The 22,380-nt window shown below is 42.3% G+C and overlaps 1 protein-coding gene across 1 annotated transcript in view; it reads right to left on the bottom strand.

Moving 5' to 3' along the window:
- ST8SIA6 (ST8 alpha-N-acetyl-neuraminide alpha-2,8-sialyltransferase 6) overlaps positions 1 to 22,380 on the bottom strand; it is a 140,220-nt gene that overhangs the window by 54,547 nt on the left and 63,293 nt on the right. The window contains exon 3 of the mRNA XM_004278610.3: positions 14,800 to 14,889. Within this exon, the coding sequence (XP_004278658.1) occupies positions 14,800 to 14,889 (90 nt within the window). The remainder of the gene's footprint in view (positions 1 to 14,799; positions 14,890 to 22,380) is intronic.

Here is a 22,380-nt window from a genome sequence, read left to right as displayed (position 1 = left end):
AAATACTCCTGGCCATTTTATAATCAGAAGACAGTACTCAAGCTACTTACTTCCTGGAGTTGCTGTGTTCAAAGAATCTTTTTTTATGTCTAGAAATGAAGCATTATCCTCTGGTATTATAAAGGGGAAGACTAAAGAATAAGGAAAGTTAAAGAGAGTTTTTTTTCCCCTATATGCTGGTCCTTTTCTACTGAACAATAAATCACCAACCAGCTTTTTGAGATAATTAAGACTACCACAGCACCATCATGATTTGTAAGGTGGAAGCATGGCTAGAGAAGGAAAAAATCCCATGGATGCTACGAGTGTGGGCCAATTTGTGAAACAAACGTGCCTCTATAGAATTTTCCTGTTGAGTAAAATGCTCTGAATGACATCATACATTCTGCAAATTTACAGTTACAGTTGGTTTTCAATTGCAAAGTATGGTCTTCACCCCAAAATTGTGAGAGGCAGCCACCCCTATGATAGCACCCCCATTTTTATGGATGACAAAACTAAAAGTTCTGAGAAGATAAACAGCTTGCTCAATGTTGTACTGTAAGCAGATGAACTAAGAATTCAACTCACATCTTTTAATTCACACTCTGGCTCTCTTTCCAATATATCATGCTGCATCTCATCTATTTTCAGAATGAAACTGAAAATCAGTCCCATCAGAAGTATTTTCTGGTACCAAGACATATAATAAATCATACTAAATAATGCAGCAAGTTATTTTCAAAAGAATAAATAATATCTATTTCAGTCATTATTAGTAATACTCAAAATGAGGTACAGATTATAAATAACATATAAAAATGATACTAGGTAAATACAATATTAAAATTTAAAATATTTTTCTAAGACAAATACTGTATGATATCACCTACAGGTGGAATCTAAAAAAAACAAAAAAGAAACAAAAAAGAAACAGACTCACAGCTATAGAGAACACACTAGTAGCTACCACTGAGGAGAGGGAAGGGGGAAAGACAAGACAGGGGTAGAGAATTAAGAGGTACAAACTACTGTGTATAAAATAAATAAGCTATGAAAATATATTGTACAGCACAGGGAATATAGCCACTCTTTTATAATAACTATAACTGGCATAACCTTTAAATTGTGAACCACTATGTTGTACACCTGAAACTAACATAATATTTTAAATCAACTATACCTCAGTAAAGAATAATAATAAAATGTTTTTCTAGAGACGTCTCTTTGGAGATGAAGACCCACATGCTATGACTAGTTTTATTTCAATTAAGATATAAACAGGACTTTTCAAAAGGCACAATTTATGGTTAGTTAACTTAACCATTAAATATTTATTGGGTACTTATTAGATGCCTAGACCTTATCTTGAAGATATTCATTTATCAGTCCTATGTAAACAGCTGAGGTACTGATTTAGTTTCCTATAACATCTCTTCATGGTGAAAGCCAAACCTTGTCTACTGAAATGGGTGGAGACACCCCAATAATATTAAGTCAGTAGGCTTCTAAGTGGTATCCTGTGTAGATCAAACAGTCTTTTGTAATTAGTTTCTATAAAACCCCTGAAGAGCTCAGGTCTACATGGAAATAAATTCTGCAAGTCAATACAGCGGTATAAGATTTTCAGTCAGTACAGCCAATCATTTCCACTGGGCAATACTTTTTAAAGGAATGGCTGATCTGAGAAAATATTTGAAGAGATTATAGTTGAAAACTTCCCTAATATGGGAAAGGAAATAGTCACTCAAGTCAGGAAGTGCAGAGAATCCCATACAGGATAAATCCAAGGAGAAACATGCCAAGACACATATTAATCAAACTATCAAAAATTAAATACAAAGAAAAAATATTAAAAACAGCAAGGGAAAAGCAACAAATAACATACAAGGGAATCCCCATAAGGTTAACAGCTGATCTTTCAGCAGAAACTCTGCAAGCCAGAAGGGAGTGGCAGGACATATTTAAAGTGATGAAAGGGAAAAACCTACAACCAAGATTACTCTACCCAGCAAGGATCTCATTCAGATTCAACGGGGAAATTAAAATCTTTACAGACAAGCAAAAGCTAACGGAGTTCAGCACCACCAAACCAGCTCTACAACAAATGCTAAAGGAACTTCTCCAGGCAGGAAACATAAGAGAAGGAAAAGACCTACAAAAACAAACCCAAAACAATTAAGAAAATGGTAATAGGAACATACATATTGACAATTACCTTAAATGTAAATGGATTAAATGCTTCAACCAAATGACACAGACTGGCTGAATGGATCCCAAACCAATACCCATATATCTGCTGTCTACAAGAGACCCACTTCAGACCTAGGGACACATACAGACTGAAAGTGAGGGGATGGAAAAAGATATTCCATGCAAATGGAAATCAAAAGAAAGGTGGAGTAGCAATTCTCATATCAGAGAAAATAGACTTTAAAATAAAGACTATTACAAGAGACAAAGAAGGACACTACATAATGATCAAGGGATAAATTCAAGAAGAAGATATAACAACTGTTAATATTTATGCACCCAACATAGGAGTACCTCAATAGGTAAGGCAAATGCTAAAGGAATGGCTGATGAATGTGTGGCAGCCAAAAAAGAGAAATATGTAGCAAGCAGGCTGAACTGAGCTACACATGGTACTGACTTACTGACATTTCAACCACTAGAAGCAGGAGAATTCTATTTCCATCGTTTTTAACTCTGCGTGATGGTAACTTCTAATTAGAATGCTGTGATTATTGTCACTTGGCATAGGAGAAAGGGATTCAAACTTTTATTCTCTGCATACCTTTTAGTGTCCCTCAGACAAGGTAAGTATTCCAAAACAGCTTTAGGAATGAATTCCTAAAGATGCCAATGTTCTTCCTCACAGCGCCACTGAAATCTCCAAATTGCCACATTTGAAAAAGTCAGATATTGATTTTTTTTTTTTAAACAACACTTTTTCTGTCCTGGATCATTAACTTTTGGGGTTTGGACAGTAACTGTATGTTTAAGACACGTGCTAGGAAATACTGCAAGCAGTGACTAGCTTTAGCCAACCAAGAGGGAAAGGGGTTTCCATTTACAAAGGGGTGGGACGTGGTAAAGGAAAGGCTACACGGATTGGTGAAGCACACTAAGGCTACAATAGGGGTAGGGGAGGAAAGCTCTTACCACCCTAAGTCCATACACTAGCCAGAAAGAGCTATGGCTAGAGGTGTAGAAGAAGGTCACAGGACTGCAGAGGTGGCCTTTGGTAGAGGATGAAGTCATCCCTAAACCACTCCCACAGAGAGGGATCCAGGGGAATAAATACCCCAAACTTTCTCTCTTCCCATTTTTTACTCTCATACCAATGACTTCCAGAAAGTGACCCTGACCAGAAGCCAAAAGTTATGAGACTCCAACTAACGTAGCACAAGGAAATCAGCCTCCTGGAGCACACAGCAAGAATGCAAAAGGTAGAGAGTAGATCTGGAAGGTAAAATAGGAATACATAGCATAAGTGGAAAGCTATTCATGGTGCTATTTATCAGAATTATTTGGGGGTAACAATTTACTTCACTGGACTAATTTGATATAATGCCAAAGTCAAGCAGTACCTCACAGTCCAACAAAAAATATCATTTTAAGAAGCAACCTAAATGTCCATCAACAGATGAATGGATAAAGAAGATGTGGCACATATATACAATGGAATATTACTCGGCCATAAAAAGGAAGGAAATTGAGTTATGTGTAATGAGGTCGATGGACCTAGAGTCTGTCATACAGAGTGAAGTAAGTCAGAAAGAGAAAAACAAATACTGTATGCTAATGCACATATATGGAATCTAAAAAAAAAACCCCAAAAAACAGTACTGATGAACCTAGGGGCAGGGCAGGAATAAAGACGCAGATGTAGAGAATGGACTTGAGGACACAGGGAGGGGGTAAGGGTAAGCTGGGACGAAGTGAGAGAGTGGCGTGGACATATACACACTACCAAATGTAAAATAGATAGCTAGTGGGAAGCAGCTGCATAGCACAGGGAGATCAGCTCAGTGCTTTGTGGCCACCTAGAGGGGTGGGATAAGGGAGGGTGGGAGGGGACGCAAGAGGGAGGGGATATGGGGATATATGTATACATATAGCTGATTCACACTGCTGTACAGCAGATACTAACACAACATTGTAAAGCAATTATACTCCAATAAAGATATATTTTTTTAAAAGTATCCCCTTCACAAATATCTGCAACATGCAAATACATCACCAGGATGGAAAGAATGAATAAACAAGGACTGAGGCTGCTATTGAAGATTCCCGCGTTTTCCCTCACACTACTGCTGTATGATTTCTGAAGATGAAAGAAAGATGACCCACTTTTCAAGTTTATGGAAAGAAATCTCCACATATGATATCCAGAGTTGAAAATAACAGTTTAGTGATCTTATACTATCAATTTTTAGAACTAGGATCCTATATGTTGCAAGGAATCAGAAAGAACCAATAAATTGAGTGTTTCTCCATCTCTTAAAGAGTAACATTACATAGTTAGAGTGAGTTACAAGAGTGAAGGAGCTAGCATGGATATTATACCTGGGAAGATTTTTAAACCACATATGGATGGCTATGAACCTTTTGCCTTTTAAATTCTTCTGACTCACATAAGCAGAGTTGATCTCTTTCTCCCACATCCTTTGCACCACCCTAAATCCACTAAATATCTCTATAGCACTTACCTTTTGTTTTCATGTATTTACTCAATAAATTCCTGGGCATCTGTTATGTGCAAGATATTGTTCTAGAGACCAATAATAAAAATAGTGAACAAAATAAATTTTCTTAAAAAAATCCACATTCTCATGAAATTTATATTGTAATAGGGGATTATGGACAATAAACCCAATGGGTTGAACTGTGTTCCCCCAAACTCATACGTTGAAACCCTAATCCCCAGTACCTCAGAATATGACTATATTTGGAAATAAGGCCTTTAAATAGGGAATTAAATTGAAATGAGACCATTAGGGTGGGCCGAGTCCAATCTACTGGTATTCTTATAAGAAAAGGAAGTTTTTATTTACAGAGAGATACCAGGAGGCTGGCCTACATACAGAAAAGACCATACATACGGAAAAGACCATGTATGTACGCTTCATACATACAGCAAGAAGGCAAGGAGAGAGACTTGGTTTTGGTTTCAGAGAAACCAAACCTGCTGACACCTCGGTCTTAGACTTCTAGAACTGTGAGTAAATAAATTTTTGTTGTTTAAGCCACCTAGTCTACGGTAATTTGTTATGGCAGCCCTAAGAAACTGTACATCAAATAATACATAAATTAAAATCATGTTGAAGTATAATGTACTTATAGTACTGTGAAGAAAAATAAAGCAGGAATAGAGGGAAAGAAAGTATGTGAAATAGGGCTGCAATCTAAGTGGGGTGGTCAGGGAAGATCTCCCTGGGAGGTAAGAGTTGGGCAGAGACTTGAAGAAAGGGATTAAGTAAGCAATACACATATGGGGGTTTGGGAATGAGAAGAACATTCTATGCAAAGGGAAGGACAAGTGTGAAGGCCAGAGGTAGAGGTAGGCACGGTATGTTTGAGGAACAGCAAGATGGTCAGGTTGGTTGGAAATCACACACGAGTCACTCAGGAATCCACTCATGAAGGTGGCAGGAGATGAGGCCAGAAAGGTCACAGGAAATCTGATGGTAGAGGCCTTGCTATTCAAAGTGTGGACCTCAGACTGGCAGTATTGGCATCACATAGAAAGATTATTAGAAATGCAGATTCTCGGGCCCTGCCTCACACCTACAGAATCAGACTCTGTCTTAAAATAAAATCCTCAAAAGATCTGCAGACCTGTTAAAGTTTTTAACAGCTTCACTGAGGTATAATTAGTATGCCATACAGCTCACCCATTTAAAGCAGAGAAGTCAGTGGGTTTTAGAGTATTCGCAGATATGTGCAACCATCACTACAGTCAATTTTGGAACATTTTTACCATCTCAAAAAGACGTCTTGTACACTTTAGCTATCACCTCCTGCATATCCCATAAATGCTGGCCTATTGTGTCTTCATTTTCATCCATCTCGAAGTATTTTCTGGTTTCCCTTTCTATTGCGTCTTCGACCCACTGCACAGTTAAGAGTATGTTGTTTAATTTCTACAGATTTGTGAGTTTCTCAATTATTTTTCCTGAATATTCATCTTAAATTTCATTAAAATGTGGTCACACAACATACTTGGTGTTAGTTCTATTCTTTAAATTTATTGAGGTTTGTTTTATAACCTAGCATATGATTTACCCTGGACAATGTTTTGTGTGCACTTGAGAAGAATGTACATTCTGTTGATGGGTGGTGTACTCTATAGATGTCTGTTAAGTCTAGCTGGTTTATAGTGTTGTTCACTTCTACTATTTCCTTGTTGATCTTCTGTCTGGTGGTGTATCCACTACTGAAAATAAAGTATTTAAAATCTCCAATTATTGCTGAATTATTTATTCCCTTTGTCAGTTTTTCCTTTGTGTACTTTGGTGCTCTGTTATTAGATGTATATGTGTTTATAACTGTTATATCTTCCTGCTGGATTGACCCTTTTATGATGATAGGATCTGCTTTATTTCTACTAACACTTTTTGTTTTAAAAGTTTATTTATTTTAATATCAATATATCCACTTAAGCTTTCTTGTGGTTGCTGTTTGCAAGATATACATTTAAAAATCCTTTTACTTGCAATCTGTGTGTGTATTTGAATCCAAAAATGTATCTTCTGTAGATAGCATAGTTTGATCATGCTTTTTAATCCAGTCTGACAGTCTCTGCCATTTGATTGCATGGTTTAGTCCACTCATATTTAATGTTATTACTGATACAGTTACATTTACCTCTGCCATTTTACTTTTGTTTTTTTTACGTCTCATGTATTTTTTTGTTCCCCTATTCCTATGCTTTCCTATGCCTTAAGTGAATTTTTCTAATGTACCATTTTGACATCTTTAATAATTTTAACTACATTTTTAGTGGTTGCTCTATGGTTTATCACACACATCTTATCAGAATCAGCTTTCAGTTTATACTAGCTTAATTGCTCTAATATATAAAAATATTACTCTTATATCAGTCTCTCCCCTTTTTCTTCTTTTTGTGGAATTTTTGTTATACAATATTACATCTATTAATGTTATAAACCCAATTACACATTGTTATAATTATTACTTTACCATTTGTAGTCATTTCCTTAGCCTGATGCAACTCTGCTCCCACCCATAACAGCTCCTTTGTGCTGGCAAATATATTACATGTATATTTGAGAAGTGCTCTAAGGACCTTGTAGTAGGCTGCTTTAAGAATTTTGTCTTTTATTTTGAGTGAAATGAGAAAACATTAGAACAGAAAAGTGACCTGGTCTGACTTACATTTAGAAAGGTTCCCACTGTCTACTTCATTGAGAAGAGTCTCTAGGAGAGCAGGGGTGAAAGCCGGAAGAGCAATTTAGAGAAGTTGGCCACAACCCAGGAGTGGAATAAAGATGGCGCGGTCCAGGCTGGAAGTGATAGAGTGAGTAAGAAATGATCAGCTTCTGGGTATGACTTCAAGGTGGCCAGTGAGATTTAATGACAGACAATGGGATGGATAAAAAGAAAGGCGTCAAGGATAACTCCAAGCATTTAGATCTGAGCACTGGAAAAATAGACTTGCCATTAACTGAAATGGAGAACAGTGCTGAAGTACAAAGTTCGGGGGGTGGATCCAGGAGATCCTGTGAGGTTTATAAGGATCACAAGATCCCTTATGAGCACCCCAGGGAGGTGATCACTGGGCAGAGGTCATAGAAACCTGGAAAGAGGTCTAGGCCGGAAATACAAACTTGGGAATCATCAGTATGTAGACGGTATTTAAATCCATGAGACTAAATGAGGCCCCTGAGGTCTGAGGATGAAAAGAAATGAGATCTGAAGACTGAGCGCTGGAACACTCCAGTGTCAAAAGTGAGGGGAGATGCGGCGGAATCTACAAAGACTGAGAAGGAGAAACTAAAGTATTGTAACTATCTGACTTGTTTTTTTGTTGCGTTGGTTTTGTTTTCTTTTCTATTTTTCGGCCGCGCTGCGTGGCATGCAGGATCTTAGTTCCCCGATCGGGGATCAGACCCGCGGCCGCTGCAGTGGAAGTGCTGCGTCTTAACCACTGGACCGCCAGGGAAGTCCCTGACTTTCTTAATATACTGCAAGCTGTTAAAAGAGTAGAAATAATTTCTTTATCATTGTGTTCCTTAAGCAAGAGTTCTCAACCCGTTCTCAACCACGCATCCTTTGAAAAAGCTCCCAGGGAGTATGATACACACCTCCAGGTGGAGAATAACTGTCTCTGTGCCTTTCACAGTGCTGGACACAGAGAAGTTGCTGTGTGTTTCTGAAACTGAAAATTAATATATGATCAGAACGTAAAAACACCCAAAGGTTTCAGATATTGGTTTTGAACTATGACAATAATTAGCCATCCGCCGTGATCTTACCAAGAAAAGCCACACTGGTCCCCGAGTTACAATCAGGGTACAGCGGTTGCTGTACACGATAAAGCTACCTGTGTATATTTACATTATGGATGTTTAAGTAAAATAAGTAACAAAAAGTGAGGAAAGTATATGGTATGTTGGAGGAAGATTGCTTTTAAGTAGCTTCGCATTTTAAAGTCAAATGCCTTTCTCTTCCTGTACTTGTGACTTGTAATTCTGTTCTCATTAAGGTTCGAACCATACAGTAGTGAGAAAAAAACAGTCAGAATGTCATCCAAGCCCTGGCTCTGCCTTTTCTAACTGTCTGATGTTCTGCAAGCCATTTAACCCTCCGACTTCATCTCTTTCACTTGTGGAGTTAGAATAACAAAAGCTATTCTGAAGAAATACTGCAAAGACTGTAGATATACTTAAATTATCTTGCATACAGTAGGTCCACAAAAATGGTAGTTGTTATTACCACTATTGATAATTTTGGTAATCATAATAATTGTCATTATGATAAAAATGTAATATCATAAAGATTGTGAATTGAGTAGTCAATTAGTTATCCGTGGTTATGTGAAAAATTATGAAAAAAATTAGTGGCTTAGTTGTTTTACAACCATAAACTATTACTGCACAGTTTCTGTAGGTCAGGAATTCATGAGTAGCTTAGCAGGATAGTTCTGGCCCAGCAGCTCATTAGGATGTAAAGTCAAGATGTTGGTCGGGGCTGGAGTATCTACTTCCAAGGAGCTTCACTGACATAGGCGGTGCTGCTGTTGGTGGGAGATCTTAGTTCCTTGCCATGTGGACCTCTCAGTGTCCCCATGACATGACAGCTGGCTTCCCCCACAGCGAGCAATCCAACAGCAGGCAAGGCAGAACTATCAAATCCTTTTATGACCTGGCCTTGAAATCCCACATCGTTATTTCTGCGATATCGTATTGTTTACACAGGGCAGCCCTATTCAGTGAGGCAGGGGAGAAGCAAGTAAATACCAGGAGGAAATGATCATGGGGTGCCACCTTGGAAGTCTGGCTACCACAGATAGTAAAGAAACGATACCTTTAACGTATTTGAAAGTGGTGGGCAAAAGTATCAATGACAGATTTGCTTTCCTTCTCCATCCCACTTCTAAAATTGGAAAGAATGCCTAATGTGAATACATAATCAAGACTGCAGTATAGGGGCTTCCCTGGTGGCGCAGTGGTTGAGAGTCTGCCTGCCGATGCAGGGGACGCGGGTTCGTGCCCCGGTCCGGGAAGATCCCACATGTCGAGGAGCGGCTGGGCCCGTGAGCCATGGCCGCTGAGCCTGCGCGTCCGTCCAGAGCCTGTGCTCCGCAACGGGAGAGGCCACAACAGTGAGAGGCCCACGTACCGCAAAAAAAAAAAAAAAAAAAAAAAGACTGCAGTATAACGAGAAAGTCAGTGTTTCAGTTTTCCTCTGAGGGAAAAGTCGGTTTTGTTTCCACCAACAAACACTTATAATCAAATAATTCACGATTCCAATCTTCACCATGGTAACAAACGATACTAAGCAACTCTTGCCACGTATTAACTAAGCAATTCAGACTAGAATTCCTCCAGTTACCTTCTAGCATCAACAACCACACACAAAATATTTTATTTCCCACCTTGTCTTTAACTGGTTGCCTGACTCTGAACAAGGCATAATCCCACTTTTATCTTTAAACTGAGGAAATTAGATTTTTTAGAAAAACAAAACTTACACATAAAAAAGTATACAGATTAGAAGAATTTAAGAGACTATTCCTTCAAGCTCTTAAATTGTATGATGGTTTATTTCTTATGTATTCTTTGAGGCACAGAATGATGGCTAAACCACCTTTTGATAGACTTGACACAACTGCAAAAAAAAAAAAAACTTTTCAGAGACTTCTATCATAGCCTCGATGTTAGCTCACCTGCCCCAACTGAAAAGTTTATACGAGCAAACACAGCCACTCCTTTGGTTACCAAGAGATACATCACAAGATATTAAGAACATACCAAGTTGGTATGAATGGCTGTTTTGTGTTAACTTCTTCTTTCTGACCTCAATACCAAGGAAAGGCAGTAGGGCTAGATTTTAAGGGCTAGTCCTTAAAAGCTGACCACAAAAGGCAAGTTAAAGGGTCAGAGATGAAAAGACAGACAAAACTGTGGGTATCTCTTTAAGAAGCAAAGAAAGCACTATAGATTTAAAGCTAGGTGAACAAGGCATACATCACTCTATGCCGAGAAAATCTTGTAAATGACCACAAACTGTTTTTCCTGACAGACAAGTGAAAACTTAGGAATACTTGCTTTGTTAACAGGCTGTCAAGCGGTATGTTCAGAGTCAGGTTTTTTGAAGCCTGATCTGCCATAATTTATACTTCTTCTTTTCAAGCTGCAATTCAGGTCATGCTGTGCTCTCTGAGATAATAAACAGGAAGAACGCTTGGGGCCAGCCTTCAATTCACTTTGCCTCTCATCCTGCAAAACAGAGCCTTCGAACAGACATCTTTAGGATGCCCCATTAAGATGATCCTTTCAGAAAATTCTCTTGTTCTCAGTAATTTTAAATGGTACGGCATGAAGTAGCTCATCAGACATACACACTCACCAAGCAGTGTATGGTTCAAGCCACACCCAGCCTATGCAAGCCTGGGTTCCAAACCTTAATTCTGAGAATCTGAATCTTACCAAGAAAAGCTATTTGAACACAAGCAACTTTTTCATGCCCTGGTGATTGCGCAGGAAGTTACAGGGCAGTGGCTTACACTCTGTGCCTAAGAAGAGCTCTAAATATCTCCTTTCACTAGAAGTACTATTTAAACTACTCAAGTGTTCAGAAGATATAAGAGATTGCTGTTGTTTAAGAAAAATGTTTCCTTCCATCTTTAAGGAAGACCTGAAGGGCCTAGAGTCAACAGAATGATGGGAACGGCAGAGCTATTTAATACATATGGCGCAGAAATATCTGGTTGACGTCACTGATTGGCGCTCCGTTTCCATAGCATAGCTGTTGCTGTAAGCGGCATCCCAGCCAGAAACTACTTCCCCCACGCCAAGCACGCACCAGCTCCACTCCCATTCTATTGGCCAAGCCCAGTCACATGACCCGAAACATCGAGGTAGGCTAGTTCCAGCCAGTGGAATGTGAACAGAAGTGATGTGTGTCCCCTCCAAGCTGGATGTGCTTTCTCCATAGCACCCTCTCCTTCAGCAGCAACCCTGGGGTCACCTGTTGAAGATGCCTGCATCATAGGATAGAAAGAGCCAGAATCCCTGAGTCAGTACTCAGAGGACAGTTGCCTGACCAGGAAGGAACATCTATACTGAATGCTGCATGAGAGAGAATACAAGACTGTGTTATGACACTGCGTTAGGGGAGATTTTGTTGGAGTAGCTCATCTACCCTGACCAGGTGGTGGAAACTGAAGAAATATAGATGGACATTTTCTTGGGATCCAGGATCATCTGGGAAAATGGAAGAGGAACACAGGAAGAAAAAGGCACAGGAACAGGGGCAGCAAAACCTAAGATGGGGAGGAATGAGTTCATTTCCTGGATCAGCCCCTCTGAAGTATCTGCTCTTAAAAAACCAGCTCATTGGTCTGAAACAATGTGAATTAAGATGGACAACTTGGATATTCATACGGTCAACACTTTACAATGACATACACATAGCACAAAAGATTACAAATAATCTTTGCCATAATGAAAAATGCAAACTAGCAGTGATAAGATGGCTAGGTAGTATGTTAAAGATTTTTTTTAAATAAATTTATTTATTTATTTATTTTTGTCCGCATTGGGTCTTCGTTACTGCACGCAGGCTTTCTCTAGTTGCGGTGAGCTACTTTTCGTTGCTGCGCGCACGGGCTTTCTCTAGTTGCGGTGAACGGGGGCTACTCTACATTGCAGTGCCACGGGCTTCTCATTGCGGTGGCTTCTCTTGTTGCAGAGCACAGGCTCCAGGCGTGCCGGCTTTAGTAGTTGTGGCGTGTGGGCTCAGTAGTTGTGGCTTGTGGGCTTCAGTAGTTGTGGCACGTGAGCTCAGTAGTTGTGGTACACGGGCTTAGTTGCTCCGCGGCATGTGGGATCTTCCTGGACCAAGAATCCGTGTCCCCTGCATTGGCAGGCGGATTCTTAACCACTGCGCTACCAGGGAAGCCCTGGCTAGGTAGCATTTTAGTTCATGATAATGTTTTATCTGGGAGACACCTGGTAAAAAAAGGTTTGGGATGGAGAAACTCAGAGAAACATTCAGGGAGAAAGAATGAGATAGGAAAAAACAGAAAGCTTCAGATTCAAAGTAAGAGACAGAGCCAGAGAAGTGAAAGATAGGTTTCAAAAATGAGTTGAAGTTTATGGATAATTTTTTAAGAGCTACAAATTAGAGATGGTAGAGAAAATGCTCTGAGGATATAAAAGGTATATTTATTTATTTATTAGTTTAATCCCACAAATACTTACTGAGCAACTACTATGTGCTGAGCCCTGTGACAGGCACCATGGACAGAACCACAAACTCATGGTCTTGGAGCTCATAGTCTTAAACAGAAAATAAAGACTTGTGATACAAGGTACCCCATCTCGATGGTCTTCCCAGTGGCAACTGTTTAACTTCCTTTTATTGAAAAATGTAGTCAAGACCAGTGGGAGACAGAGCACCGTTTCCCTCCCACTCTAGTGCCCGATTCCTAAATTCTATTTAAGCATCTGAAATGGACAAATTGGCTGAGGAAAGAGAAAATTCTAACTCTTTAACAGACCGTGAAAAAAACAGAGCTGGGACTTCCCTGGCGGTCCAGTGGTTAAGACCCCACGCTTCCACTGCAGGAGGCGCCCGTTTGATCCCTGGTCGGGGAACTAAGATCCCACATGCTGCACCGAGGCAAAAAAAAAAAAACAACAAAAAAAACAGAGCTAAATCATTATTTCTAAGAAAATGAAATTGCCTTTTATCACCACGCACCGAATAGCTTTCCTGATTGTCCCCTGTACGTCTGTAACAACAGTGGTCGCAGAACGCGCGGTTCCGGACAATAGACAATACAACTGAACAAATTAGTCTCCTGAGTGCAAAATAACACTTTCATAACAATGGGTAATTCATGCCTACTTTCTCTAGACCTCTGCGGAACAGAATAACAGTGCAGGCTAATTGCACGAGCTGGCTGAAAACGGTGCAGGTCATGAAAAGGCATCTCTCTAAAGAACAGCCGAGAAAAGGTCTTAGCGCCAAATCCAAACCAATAGGAACAAAGTGAGAGCAAACGTGAGACCATATGCCCAGGCCATCTCATTCGTGTGCTGCAGTTAACCACGTTTGCGGACGCCCATAAAGGGGGTGTAAGATTCTCTGCCTTGAAACACAACGTCACCTTCCGTGATGAAAGAACCTTCCGCCACGCTGACTCAAGCGCTTTGCTCCCAAGTACAGCTACGGGTCATGGTTACGTTAAGCACTTTTGTCACTCTGCGGAACAAAGACAGCTCGTATCAGAGAGAGAGAGGTGAAGAGTCAGTTGAAGCTTTCACACACTGACTCACATGTCGGGCAAGGAATACAACAGGCTTGTCGCAGGGAACGGGGAGCAAGGACCAATTTTTCCAAGTTCTACTCTCGAGGCGTGGTGCCGCAAGACATGTGGAATTTGAGTCCCTCAGGAAAACTTCCAGCAAACAACAAGCAAAACAATGGCTCGAATATGATCAACACAGACGTGCAGTGCCATCTACAATGCGTGAGCTGCTTTACGTCCACCTCAAAATTCAATGTATTTATTGTGCAAGAAAAGAAGCGTTTGCAACTGCTAGTTCTGGCCCATCTACCATAAGCCAGGGTCCCGGCAAAAACAGCTGCTCAAACCGAGTCATTTGAGAAAAGCTTAAAGAAGGCACTTTTCCCAAAGTCCTGGGCTGGATGTAGGAAAATCCAAATACAGTATCAGGGAACCATTAAGAGCTCACCCCTAGGCTGAAGAGTCCAGGGGAGGGAATGAAGTGAAAAAGGAGAGTGAGAGACACTTAACAAAAGTCATGACCTTCGGGCTTCCCTGGTGGTGCAGTGGTTGAGGGTCTGCCTGCCGATCCTGGTCCGGGAAGATCCCACATGCCGCAGAGCAGCTAAGCCCGTGTGCCACAACTACTGAGCCTGTGCTCTAGAGCCCGCGAGCCACAACTACTGAAGCCCGCACGCCTAGAGCCCGTAGCCCCCGCTCACCACAGCTAAAGAAAGCCCGCACAGCAAGGAAGACCCAGTGCAGCCATAAATAAATAAATAAAGTTCCATTTTTAAAAAAAAATTACATTCAAGGCAAAGAGTAGAACTTACTTTCTCGTCTTGTTAGATAAAGTCTCCAAGCCGGCTTGAAGATTTTGGCATCTCTCTGTCGGTGGGAGGAACTTCTCGTTCAGATATGTGCTGTTTTGTGAAAGAGATTCAAAAAGAGATTGATTTAAAAGGAGAGCTTATGAGATACGGTTAACAAAAAGCAGATTGAATTGATAATGGGGGCCCAATTGAGGTCTGATTTTCATCCCTTTATTGGATTTCTCTGTGGAAAAGGAAATTGATATTTTCACCTGCAACAATGGGTCTAAATGAAAAAAGAAAAAAGAAAGTTTTTTTTGACATGATAAAGTCAAACAGAAAAGAACACTCCATGGGGGACTGTATTTTCATGTTCTCATACTTTAGGTTAGTATGTACAATGAACAAGTTATTGAATAGTTTTAATCATCGTGTGTGTAAGCAGGCTTTATTTCTAAAAGATGTCTCCAGCTAGGAAGCATGCAGACACAGGACATCTGTAATGCTCTCCCAAAAGAAGGCAAGATAAATCTGGCCTTTGATTATTACAGTAGCTGTGATATAAGGGTCTGTTGCTATTGTTTTATGAACTTGGAAGAACTGGAGTTGGAACAAAACCAAATCAAGCGAGTTAAGGAAATGGGTCATGGAGTCGGGCTGCCTAACGAGCCCCGCGGACAGGTGTGCTACTGAACTGATTGAGGCCTCTGTTTCTGCATCTCTAGTCCTTACCCCATAGTGCTATTGTCATGATATATACACGATAGAGGGAACAATGAAAAGCACCTGGTACCACGCCTACCACAGTAAATGCTCAAAAATATATCAACCACCACTTTCCCTACACTTCGAAAACATGCACACAACTCCAACTTCCTGGTAGTGCGTCTATTTAATCATCCTGAAGGTATCTGCTGAGGATCTAATATGTGCTGGGAGCCACGCACAGGAGACTCAGGATACCGAGCTGGATAACACAGCACACAGTCCCTTTCCCTAGTGGAGCCTGCAGTCCGGTTAAAGAGAACGATGTATATCAACCAACCAACCACAGGAATGAATACCGAATCCTGATCTGTGCTTATTAGGATCCTGAAGACAGCAGTGGGTACCATGGGGAGCTGCCTGCACCCTGGGGGCGGGGGGCCTCTGAGAAAGTGTCATTTGGGTGCAGATCCCCAGGGTAATCCAAGGGCGTTACTTTGGGAAGAGGGGGGAACATTCCAGATAGAGGGGAAAGCATGTGCAAAGGCCCCAGAATGTGTGAGGAGCTGAAAGGAGGCCGGTGGGGCTCAAGGCTGAAAGGCTACAGGGTGTCTGGAGCAGTAAGTAAGGGCCAGAGCACACAGGCCTGGTGAACCAGGTTTAGAATGGACCCTAAGGACACAGGGAGCAATAGGTTAGGGGCGGGGAGTGATGGTTGGGCCTGGCATCAGGTGCGTTTTAAGTAGTTGACTGAGAAATGAAACGAGAGGAAGCAGGACTACAGAAAAGGCGGGACAGTTAGGAGGCTTCTGCAGGGCTCCAGGAGAGAGAGGACGGCAACTTGCTTTGCCAGCCAGGATGGAACAGACTATGATGCGCTCACAGACATCCCCCAACGGCAGTTGCTTTGCATCACAAAGGTCTGTTTCTTACTCATGAAATGCCCGCTAGACACTGGGTAGCTCTCTAGGGCGGCCGTGCTCCCTGCGATCTAGGAATACTGCGTACTGCGCTCTTGGGGCACCTTCCTTTCAACAACCCACTTCCATAATCGCTGTGGCAGGAGGAGAAAGTGCTGGAAGGTCTTCTTCTGTATCCGGATGCTTCAGCCTGGCCAGAACTAGCTGCATGCCCGACCTGACTGCACAGTGGTTGTCAGAAAAGGGCAATCATCCTCTGTGGCCAGAGAAAGAGGCGATCAGGATCCAAGAGTGGACCAGAAGCCCACATCCACTTGCCCGTTGGCAGGAAGAGAGGCTGACAGATTTGAGATCTATTCTGGAGGTAAAACTGCCAGGACTTCATAGTAAGTTGGATATGGGAGGTGAGGTGGCAGGAGGTATCAAGATAAAGATATAAACAAGAGAGATTCATAATTAATCCTCCAGAAGTGCTGTCTAAAAAGACAGTGCACAAAATACATATGGGCTCACAAAATCCCTCTTTATCTTTTTTTTTGGCTGCATTGAGTCTTCGTTGCTGCGCGCGGGTTTTCTCTAGTTGCGGCGAGCGGGGGCTACTCTTTGTTGCAGTGAGTGGGCTTCTCATTGCGGTGGCTTCTCTTGCTGCGGAGCACGGGCTCTAGGCACACAGGCTTCAGTAGCTGTGGCACGTAGGCTCAGTAGTTATGGCTCGCGGGCTCTAGAGCGCAGGCTCGGTAGTTGTGGCGAACAGGCTTAGCTGCTCTGTGGCATGTGGGATCTTCCCGGACCAGGGCTCGAACCCGTCTTCCCTGCATTGGCAGGCGGATTCTTAACCTCTGCGCCACCAGGGAAGTCCCCCCCCTCCCCACTTCCGTCCTCCTTCTGTCTACGTGCCTCACCTTCTGTGCTTTCTGAATGTATTACCGTACTTTCCAAGGATTTGTTTATTTCTAATTTGCTGTGTATTTTTTTCAGGCAGCACCGTTAATGAAGTGAATTACTGAGCCAGCAGTGCTTTGAATTCTGATGGCTTCGCAAGACTGAATTTGTGAAACTGTGACAAACAGGTACCCAGGGTTTGGTGTCAGAGCACTTTCCTTAAATCGGAGAGTATCCTTGTTAATAAAAAGTCCAAACAGCTTTGCCCAACTGAAATCACAGAAGGCCCATGGAAAGCACATGAGGGTACCTGCGGGGAAGTGGAGGTGAGAGAGTGAAGAATGAAGCCGGAGGGACAAAAGGGGCCTTAGGTGTCAGCCAGCAGGGCCAGCCTTGAATCTGGGCTCCACTCTCTGACCTTGGCCTTTAAATCCAAGAGTTTCCTTTCTAAATCTTTACTCAATAAGGTAGTTTATAGGGATGCTACAGATGAAATGTTTGTGTCCCCCCAAAATTCGTACGTTGAAACCCTCGCCCCCAAGGTGATGGTATTAGAAGGTGGGGCTTTGGGAGGTGATGAAGTCATGAGGAGGGGGCGATCATGAATGGGATTAGTGCCCTTATAAAATTGGCCCAAGAGGGCTTCCTGGTCCCCTACCGCCTTGTGAGGTTACAATGAGAGGATGGCTGTCTATGGGGAAGTGGGCTCTCCAGACACCAGACCTGCACATGCTATGATCTTGGACCTCTAGCCTCCAGAACTGTGAGAGATTAATTTCTGGTATTTATACGCCACCCGGTCCAGGTCCAGCAGCCTGAATGGACCAAGACAAGGGATAACACGGGATGGGTATAAAAACAGCTGATACACAAAAGTTACTGAATAAATGCTGTGTTCTTGTTCTCCTAAATGCATTCTATGTTGTTTCCTCAGTTGTTGTTATTACAATAGGGGATGGTATGGTAATACTTCTCCCACCCACAGAAGTCATTTCACAGTAAAAGGAACAGAAAGGGGAGCCCCTTGAGTTCTCTCTTTCTCTCCTGCCCCCTTTTCATTCAAAGGATCTTCCTAGTTTTCTTCCTTTTCATCTAATGTCATTAAAGTCTTCCTAGGAAAATGCTAAAACACTGACCTGTGGAACCCATAAACTTCAAATGTTTGTCTACATTAGGCATCTGGCCAATATAGCACCTTTCACTGCCTCTTAGACAAGCCTCCTAGTTCATGCTGTTTTCAACAATGTTTGTTATTCAAAGTGACAGAAATACAAATTAACAATATAACCGCCATGTTTTAAGATGCCTGAAGACCTGACACCGTAAGAGATGCCAGGACCCGTGGAGAAGTGGAAGGCATTAGACCTTCCAGGGAGAGGGCTAGACCATCAGTCCTCTCCGTTGTGGGAATAAGTGAGAATTAGACGTTCCTTAGATCTGAGCTCATGAGGAAAACCACAAGGGAGTTACTTGCTCTTGAGAGAGGAAAAGAAGAAACCTTCCCAGGTTTGAGTTGAGAGAGGTCATGATCCTATTTGAGAAGATGGCATCCACCACAGACGAAGACATTAGAATAAATCCTCCTCAACTTCTGATTTGGGGACATCTCTCAGACAAGGCAAAGGGGACAGAGAGAAATACAAGGAGATGAAAGTAGGAAATCCAAAGACCTGGGGTCACAGTAACCTGGCAGAAGATGAGATGGCAACAAGTCGTGTGGGCTGATTTATAACCTGAGGAAGGATGACTGGGGATCAGGTTGGAATGGCCCATCCAAAAGGACTGGATGTTCAGGGAGAACTTGAAATGGTAAAGAAAGCAGCAGAGAAAGCACATCAGAGCTGCTGTAGGTAGAAGTCTAGGACATGAACGGAGAGGGACCCCTGCCCCCCACAAACTAACTCAATTTGGCGGTCTGAGCAGTTGGGTCTGGGAGACAAAAAAAAAAAAAACCTCTAAGAACCAAAATTTCTGGGGCCAGACTCTCATGGGTTCAAAATAAGATAATAGATAATTATCTATTATAAAGATAATAATTATCTTTCCATCAACTCTGATAGCTCTTTTTTTTTTTAAATTTCAATTTGCTGGTGAAAGCCCTTTTAAAGAACTTCTTAACAGAATTAGCCAAAGAAGAGAAAAGAATCACCCTACATACCATCTGCCCAATATACAGTGGAGACAGCCTCCCAGGACAAGTCATGGAGGGACGGTGGCCATCCTCCTGGAGATCTGCTAGAACCTGATGAACCAAGTTAGTGCTTGAGGCGTCCCAGACCAGAGAGCTGAAACGGCTCTAACAACTGCCCTGCCAACGTCTCTTTAATTGCTCCATTACAAGATCACAATCTCTGCTTGCACATCACTAGACAAGATTGCTTGTCTGCTCATGAGTAGCATGGGTAGCATCTCACCAGCATGCCCAAGTTCCTGCTCCTTCAACATTCTGTCACATCCACCTTGCAAATCTGCCATAATGGAGCAATACAGCCTCTGGCCTAATGCATTCCTATACCTGCCCCCAAGGACTGCTGGGAACAAAATCACCCAGGTAGGTGGGTTGGTGCCTTGATAAATTCATGGTGTCCAGTATGCTAGGCCCTTTCCCTTCTGATCCATCCTCACGGTCCCCAGGTGGGTGGTCCTGCTAACACATTTGATCGTGTCATTTCCCTTCCGTGTCCCCCCTCAGCCTCAGAGGGACACACGGAGCCATCCAGGACCTGGCCCTTGACCGTAATTCCAGTCTCATCTTTTACTGACTGTTTGTTAACCATTAAGTGGCACAAATTCCTCTTTTTCCATTCCTTGTGAGTCTTAGATTATGGATTTTGATTGTTTTTATTATTTAATTATAGGATTTATTTTTTGGTACTGGCAACCAAGCCTTCAGGCACGTTTTCATCACTTCAGTATGTCACGGGGGAAAAAAATATTTAATAAGATTAGGGGAAAGATACACAAAAACAAGCATTTCTGCTATCATTGTTATCTATGTGGCTGATCTGAAATTCTATCTTCATAAGTCAGACTTGAGTTGAAAACCAACTGGCAAGATTTCACAATATAGCAAGAAGCTTAGAGACTACAATGGGTACTGAAAACTAATAATAATTAAGGCTCTGAAAATGCAAAGAATATCTCTTAACCAGAACAAGTGATTCAGTCCCTACAAAGTAATGTCATCATTATCTTTTATTTTTTTTGCGGTACGCGGGCCTCTTACTGCCGCGGCCTCTCCCGTTGCGGAGCACAGGCTCCGTACGCGCAGGCTCAGCGGCCATGGCTCACGGGCCCAGTCGCTCCGCGGCATGTGGGATCCTCCCGGACCGGGGCACGAACCCGCGTCCCCTGCATCGGCAGGCGGACTCTCAACCACTGCGCCACCAGGGAAGCCCTGTCATCATTATTTAGTCGGTATCCACAAGGACCACTAAAACACAGAGTTAAAGACTTTTAATTAATGCAGTATGCATTCAGTCCCCGGACAAATAAAACACCCCAAAGAATAATTTGCTTGTAAGTTACTGAAGAGTGCCAAGAACATCCAAATTATTATTTTTTTAAATTAATTAATTTTTGGCTGTGTTGGGTCTTAGTTGTGGCACGCGGGCTCTTTGTTGCGGTGCATGGGCTTCCCTCTAGTTGTGGCTCACGGGCTCAGTAGCCCTGTGGCATGTGGTATCTCAGTTCTCTGACCAGGGATTGAACCCATGTCCGCTGCATCGGAAGGCGGATTCTTAACCACTGGACCACCAGGGAAGTCCCAACTTCTTGGGACATCCAAATTCTATTTACAGTGGCCAGAAAGGGGGCACAAACTGAGTTGTGAATCTAAATGAAAAGCTTAAAACCGAATCAACTTTATCTCTCTGAAGAAAGAATTTCTTAACACATGGGGAACACAGCCTAAAAATGGGAAGTCCAAAGAATAGGAATCGTTCTATCTACGTACCTTGCGCACTCCTTCCCCGTTCCTGGGAAGAGATGCTGATGAGACAGGAGTGCATCCTGACCATCAGCAGAAACCCCCCGGTCCACTGGTGTGACAGCTGGCCTGCCAGCTCTAGGACAGAGGGGGCAGGGGCCAGCTGTGCTCACTTCAAGGTCATCAAGCAAACACCTGACTATCATGTGCACCCCGTGATGCAAGCTCCCCGAGGGAGAAAGGCAAGCATCCCAGCCTACCGGGAGAGCCTGATTACTCTTTCCAACGGACAAATTAATATTCTGGCTTACGCGTGTGGTGAACACAAGTCTGCCTTTGAAATCAGACCCAAGAACTGATGAAATCAAGTCTTGGTGTGTACAGAGATGAAGGGAAGACCCTGGCCAACCTCTTTGTTCAGTCACTCACCAGGCATCTGTGCCACAGAGAACTATGGCTACTGGAGAAAGGACGGGGACAAGACCGTGTCCCTGTCGCCTTGGAGCAAAGAGTCTGGTGCAGAGGACAGACAAGCACACGCTTACCGTGCTGAGTCTGCAGAACGGATGCTGGCTTGGTGGATTCCCACCATCACGTTACTTTCAAGAAACCATGAATCTGTGTTTTGGTGGACATCACTTAATTCAAAATATTAAGAACTGCTATGAAAATGGCTACATTAGAATTTCACTGCCTTATACATGAACACTGCAGCCACCTTAACTTGCAGAAATTTCTACAAGTAATCCCTGCTAACTTGGTTTTTCACTTTGACTTTTACCTGTCTTTGGTTACCCTTGACAACGATTAATTAACTAACTCTCTTACTACATCAGTTACCCTAAGGTATTCTGGTCCCTCCACCACTGTGGAAAGATAGTTTCAAAAATGGACAATCATAAATATCATACAGATGTGACATGAACATGCATTAAAGATTTTCTTTTATTCCCCATGAGGGAACCAGTTCAAAGCAGAAGCCACAGAACACACAGACTTATAGATCAGAAGTACTGAAACGAATGTGCAAATAGAAGGAAGTCCATTGGACTGCTACCAGATAGGATGTAATTTGCATATTTCGAGATAAGAATTAGTTTGTGTGGCTCTGAGCTAACTACAGCTTGCAGAGCTGTAAAGTTGTTCCCAGGCGATCGGCATCAGCTA

This window comes from Orcinus orca, chromosome 2 (genome assembly GCF_937001465.1).
Source record: "Orcinus orca chromosome 2, mOrcOrc1.1, whole genome shotgun sequence".
NCBI classification, from domain to species: domain Eukaryota; kingdom Metazoa; phylum Chordata; class Mammalia; order Artiodactyla; family Delphinidae; genus Orcinus; species Orcinus orca.
Note: the sequence above shows the minus strand (reverse complement) of the source record. Positions and strands in the feature narration are given on the sequence as shown.